Raw genomic sequence first — 6,000 nt, 5'->3', positions numbered from 1 at the left:
GCACTGGGCTGCGAAGCTGCCCGCAGCCTCTGTAGCACCGGTTCAATCCCCGGCCGCCAGCAAGGGTCCCACATGGCATGATAGACCTCTCCCGCCTCCCGCTGCTCTCCTCAGCAGTGTACTTCGGTTCTTCTGCCTGCTCTGCTCCCCGCTCTGGCTCTGGTGAATTCTCTCACCCGGCCGTGCTTCTGACTGTATCCAGTGCTTGTATAAATAAATAAACAAATCTAAAAAAAAAAAAACAGTTTATGTACCCTTATGTTCGTAGCAGCATTATTCACAATAGCCAAGACAAGGAATCAATGTAGATAGCTATTGACAGATAGCTGGAAAAGAAATTGTGGTATATATACTCCACGGAATACTACTCAGCTATTAGGAAAGATGAAATAGTGACTTTTGAGACAATATGGATGGATCTTAATAAGATTAACTAAATGAACTAAGTCAGAAAGTGAAAGACAATTACCAGATAGTTTTGTTCAATTGCAGTCTGTCCCTGAACCAGAGATCTTGTGAGACCCAGAGGGCACATGATCTGATGTGAGGGCACTGATCTTGTGGTTCAGTGGGCACATACTGTTAATTGCTTTGGGAAGAGTCTTAGAAGCTGTGAATGGTTACTACTATATGAAACAGAGTGCTAGCTTAAAACAATTAGACCCACAGATACTGATGAGTTAATGATTGCAAGATCTGATCACAAGATCTCTGGTTCAGGGGCAGGCTGTTGAATGACATCATCTTTCCTGTTCCATGACACAGTGAAAGTCAGTGTGTGTGAGAGGAGCTTTCTACTACAGGAGAGGAGCTCTGAAATTATGAAACTCAGAGATTATATAGAACAGAGCGGCATAGCTGTGCTCCTCCCTGGAAGGTGGCAGCAGGGGAGGAGAACAAGCACATGACTCTAGGTGGTATTACCTGTGAAAGAAAGGAGCTGCCTCTTGGATAATGCACCAGAGAGGAGACATTCCCCTCAGGCATGTTTACCATTCAAACATCCTTTAGCACAGTGCCATCGATCTGCTCAGAAAGTCCCAATTGCACAGAGACCAATTGTTTCTCCAGACAACCCCAGAGAGGCAACCCCTGCCCCTTCTGCCACTGCAGTTCTTTTATTTATTTTTTTAAGATATGGTTTTAGGGAGTTAAGATAAAGAAAGTCTAAGTATAATGGATTCCCCATTCCACACTCTTCCAAGCACATAGCAGACACCCAGTAAATATCTGTTGAGTGAACAACACGGACGTCCATCGTCTGACATTTTATTTTTTTAAAAAGATTCATTTTGATTTAGATTCATTTTTATTTATTTATGAATACAAGAACCCAGAGGTGTTGGGGGTGAGATGACCCACCAGAGACAGAGTGGGGAGAGAACAGGTGGATCCACTGAAATACACTGCTGAGGGGAGCAGTGGGGTGAGACAGGAGAGGTCTGCTGCACCGTGTGGGTAGCTCCCTGGCTGGGGATCAAACTCATGCTGCAGTGGCTGGCGATAGCTTGATAGCACTGAGACTTTAACCCCTGAGCCAGGGGGGAGGCCCTCGTTAAACTTTTTTTGTTGTTGTTTTAATTTATACAAGCACTGGGTACAATCAGAAGCCGGGAGGGTGAGAGAATTCACCAGAGCCAGAGCAGGGAGCAGAGCAGGCAGACTGACGAAATACACTACTGAGGGGAGCAGTGGGTGGCAGGAGAGGTCCGCTCGCCATGTGGGACCTTCGCTGGCGGCCGGGGATCGAACTGGAGCTGCAGAGGTTGCGGGCAGCTTCGCAGCCCAGTGCTCAACCGCTGCGCCACCAGGGGAGGCCCACGTTAAACTTTTTAATAAAGGCAGGGCAAAGGGTTTGTTGGTTGAGACATCCTGTCGTGGCTCCTCAGGAGCCGGGACTCCCTGAGTCAATTCATTTTTCTTTATCCGGCCTTAGGCGAAGCCCCTCGCAACTGGAAGCAGCGCCAGAGTTCCTGACACCCCCGCGGTCAGGGCCGAACTCGCACAGGCTGATACCGCGGCAGAGTTTGATGGGTCTCCTTGGTGCATGAAGGCTTCGGGATCCAGAAAGGGATTCCCTTTCAGTATCAGGTTTTTCACCTTGGGCAGTTGGTCCTGGCGTGGCTCACTGTTCAGCAGATTGCAGCTGAGATCGAGCACGCTGAGCTGGGCTGGCAGTCCCTTGGGCACCTGCTCCAACCCGGCGAAGGAAAGGTTGAGAGCGTTCAGAGTGCTGGGCCAGACGCACCCGCGAGCGGCCGGGGCAGGGGTCCGCAGCGCGTTGTGGCTGAGGTCTAGGCTGTGGGGTCGCACGCCCGCCGCCGCTAGCGCAGCGCACACAGCGCCGGGCGTCTCCACCCCCGCGTTGCGCAGAGCTAGATCCCGGAGCGCCGGGAACTTGTGAGGACACAGGGTCTTAATTAGTCCTCGTTCCCCCAGCGCAGGATTGTCAGACAGATCTAGGTTTGTGAGGGTCGGGAAGGGGCGGAGCCGTGCGCAGGGAAAGGCCAGCGAGTGTGCTTGCGCAATGCGCAGCACCCGGAGGCCCGGCTTGAGCCACTGCTGCAGGTCCGCGAGCCAGGCAGCCCCGGTTGGCCACGACACGTTACGGAGACGGAGGGTGGAGAGCGCCGGCCCCGTGTTGTCCACAGGCAGCGGCGGCAGGGTGCCGGTTACCTCCAGGTCCTCGAGCGTCAGCTCCTTGAGGCGGGAGAACCCGAGCCCACGCAGGGCGCTGACCAGGAGCTGCCCCGGCACCCGCGCGTTGCCCACCGTGAGCCGCCGCAAGCGCAGAGCCTTCAGCACGTGGGCGTACTCCTTTGGGTCGATGTCGGCTAGTTTCAGGAATGGTTCCAGGTCGTGGCCGCCGCCGCGGACCTCCACCTCGGCGGCAGCAATACATTGGGTAGCGCTGTTCCAGTCGGGCTGAGGACCCGTGAAGTTGCAGAAGCAGCCATCATCGACGTCATTTAATTCAACTAATTCGCAGGGCTCCGGGGTGGACTCAGAGGCCCCCAGCAGCGCAGGCAGCAGCAGCAGCAGCAGGCAGAGCCCAGGCACCTGTGGAGAGCGGAGGTCAGGTCGGCCCCAGCCTTTTTTTTCCTTTTAAAATTTACTTATTTATGCATACAATAACTGATGTACAAGCAGAGGTGGGGGTGGTGGTGAGAGGATTCACCAGAGACAGAGTAGGGAACAGAACAGACTGACTGAAAGACTCTGCTGAGGGGAGCAGCCAGCGACACAGGAGAGGTCTGCTGTGCCATGTGGGTAGCTCCCTTGCTGGGGATCGAATTTGTGCTGCAGAGGCTGTGGACAGCTTCCCAGTGCTGTGCTGTGCTGTGCTGTGCTGTGCTGTGCTGTGCTGTGCTGTGCTGTGCTGTGCTTAACCCCTTGCGCCACCAGGGAAGCCCTGGCCCCAGCCTTTCTTTAGAGTTCCCCTACTAACCCCCTGAGGCCCCAAGATCAAATGCTCACCATGATGGATAGGTCCTCAGAGTCTCTGCTTCCAGGTGGACTCTGGGAAGGGTTTTGCTTCTTTTCTACACAGCAGAACTTGCTGTCTTCCAGGCTTCACACAAGTGTCTGGTCTCTTGGCAGCTTCTGAGAGTTTATGTAACCCTGCTCTTTGAACTCTGGTCACTCCCTACTTCTCTTCCCCTTTCACTACCTTTCTGGGAAATTTTGCAATGAAATCTGTTGCCTAGAGAGGGGCGGTTAACAGGAAGGCAGCTTGGGGTGTCCAGGGCCCTCTGCCCTAGGAAGTGCCCTGATGATGCATGTGCCCCAGGCTGGTCTCTGTGGATGTGAGTAAAGGAATATCCCCAGTGCCTCAGGCCAAGACCCTGCACTTCCTGCCTTTATCTCCTGGACTCAACCCTGGTAGTTTCCTTGACTTTTGCCTACTTCTTGGCAGTTACTATTAACCTACCACTACCCAAGTCCTGAAAAATCTCAGTATTTAAGTGATATTTTGTGGGAAAGATTGCAGACTTCATCTACTCTCCGAGTGCCACAATTACGTTCAAGGGAAGTTGGTCTGAAAAACAATTCCCCTTCCTTTTTTTTTTTTTTTTTTTTTAATTTTTGCTGACTTGTTTGTTGTTTAAATTTATAAAGTAAGGAACATGGAGCAGAGACACATGTGAAGAAGCTGCAATTGCTTCTCAGCCTTGGACTTGTACCAGGGACTCAGGGGGATAAGGAAGGAGACACTTGAAATGTTAGGGGGAAATGTTGTCCTGAGCTAATTCCATGCACGCTTTGTGGACTCCACCCCCACTCCAGACCAAAGCCATCAAGACATTGGGAAAGACAAATCCCATCACCACCAAAGGGAGGGTGGCTGGGACCTGAGGGTGGGGTTAAGCAGCCAGGTTTGGTATAAAAACCAGACACGTGGGCCTTGGGGGGCTCGCTCTCTCGCTCGCCTCCTGGCTTCACGGCTCCTGGCTTGCGGCCAGCTCTGAGTGCCATTTGGGATTCCAGATCGGGCGGATCGGGTAGGACGCATTTAAAACTTTGTCTCCCACTTTTCTCCCTGAGTTGTACATTTCCTCATTTCCCCTTCCCTTGTAAATAAACCTTTTATTAACCTTTCGCATGTGCCTGCAATAGAGTATTTTGATAAGTCCTTTTAAGCGCACAGATGAGGACCCACAGTCAGGCACCCTGTTTTGTACTGGGGCTGCCCAATAACACCTTCAGTGGTGTATTTCAGTGGATCTGCCTATTCTGCTCCACACTCTGTCTCTGGTGAATCTTCTCTTCTCCCCGCCCCCCTGCCGCCCAGCCTCTGGCCTGCACCCCAGTTCTTGTATGCATACATAAAAAAATAAAAAATAAACAAAACAAGATGTGAGTCAGCCTGTCTAAAGAAGAAAGGGCCAAGACACAGGCCTTATTCCCATTCACAACCTGATATATAGCAGGTGCTCAATAGTTGGCTCTCCAGGGGCTGGATGGATGCTGGGCCCCGAGAGAGGAAATGTAGGACAAAATGGTGGACTGCAGATATTTAACTAAATGTTTTGTAGAAGAGATGGAAGACTTCATTGATTGATTTCAAGGGGAAGAATTAAGTTCTAAAATCCTTCCTGTTGTTACAAGGCAGGGTTCTGGGCAGAGGTCTGCTGCACCATGTCACCTCCCCTGCTGCAGTAGTTTAGGATAGCTTCATACTGCTGACATTAAACCCCGTGGAGCCCCCATTAACATAGTTGTTAAACCAGCTATAGAAATGAAACATCCTTAGGAGCCAGCTGCTGCAGCAAATATCAAGAGGCACAGACCAGAAGTGGGGATATGGAGATTGAGGGCTATTGTAGAGAATCACTGGTCCTCGCAAATCAACTTAATCACATCCTAGAAGTAATTAATTCAACAAAAGTTATCTCCACAAGGGAATGAACCCTTCCCAAAGAGAAGACTATATTGAAAGGATTGGTGCTGTAAAGAGAAGGCGAGCCAGGCCAAGTTTCTGACAGGCAGGCACTTTCATTTGCGCTCCAGGGCAAGGTTCGCGGACCCCCACAGTGGTGGGAGAAGTGGAGCCTGCTGGGGGATAAGGGTAAGCTTTTATGGGGCAGGGTCTGGCCTTGGCAGGAGGTGCAGAATGCAGATCTGAAGTTTTTTTGAAACTGCTCATTTTCCCAGAATTGTTTATCAGACCCAGTTATACTGGCTCTAGCCGGTGGTCTCCAGGATACGGGGTAGCAGCAGTTTCGAGCTCCCCTTCTCTGCCCCATTCCTGCCTCGACCTTACATATATCAGTGCAATTTCTGCCCTGGCAAGGGGAAGCAGCCCTTCTGCCCACCTGTGACTATGTGGGTTCTTCACTTTACTGACCTCCCTTTGCAAATGGGCAGAGGCAGCGATCCTCCCAAGGCTGCCACCTGTGAGTATGCAGGCCTCTCTTTCAGCAAACCTGTCTCTTTTGGGGCCTCCCCGGTGGCTGAGCGGGTTGAGTGCAGCGCTGTGGGGCTATCCACAGCCTCTGC

General features: G+C 51.7%; 1 protein-coding gene across 1 annotated transcript; it reads right to left on the bottom strand.

Moving 5' to 3' along the window:
- Nucleotides 1-1,262: 1,262 nt before the first annotated feature.
- On the bottom strand, nt 1,263-3,633 carry CD14 (CD14 molecule). Its single transcript, XM_054694635.1, has 2 exons — nt 3,478-3,633; nt 1,263-3,060 (listed from the first exon to the last, which is right to left on the bottom strand). Exons 1-2 carry the CDS (start codon nt 3,478-3,480, stop codon nt 1,933-1,935), a joined length of 1,131 nt encoding a protein of 376 aa, XP_054550610.1. The 5' UTR covers nt 3,481-3,633; the 3' UTR covers nt 1,263-1,932.
- Between the last annotated feature and the right edge of the window lie 2,367 nt (nt 3,634-6,000).

Source organism: Talpa occidentalis, unplaced genomic scaffold (genome assembly GCF_014898055.3).
Source record: "Talpa occidentalis isolate TD23 unplaced genomic scaffold, MPIMG_talOcc4v2.1 talOcc4.13, whole genome shotgun sequence".
In the NCBI taxonomy this organism is placed as follows: Eukaryota; Metazoa; Chordata; class Mammalia; order Eulipotyphla; family Talpidae; genus Talpa; species Talpa occidentalis.
The sequence above is the reverse complement of the archived record's forward strand: the minus strand, read 5'-3'. Positions and strand labels throughout refer to the sequence as shown.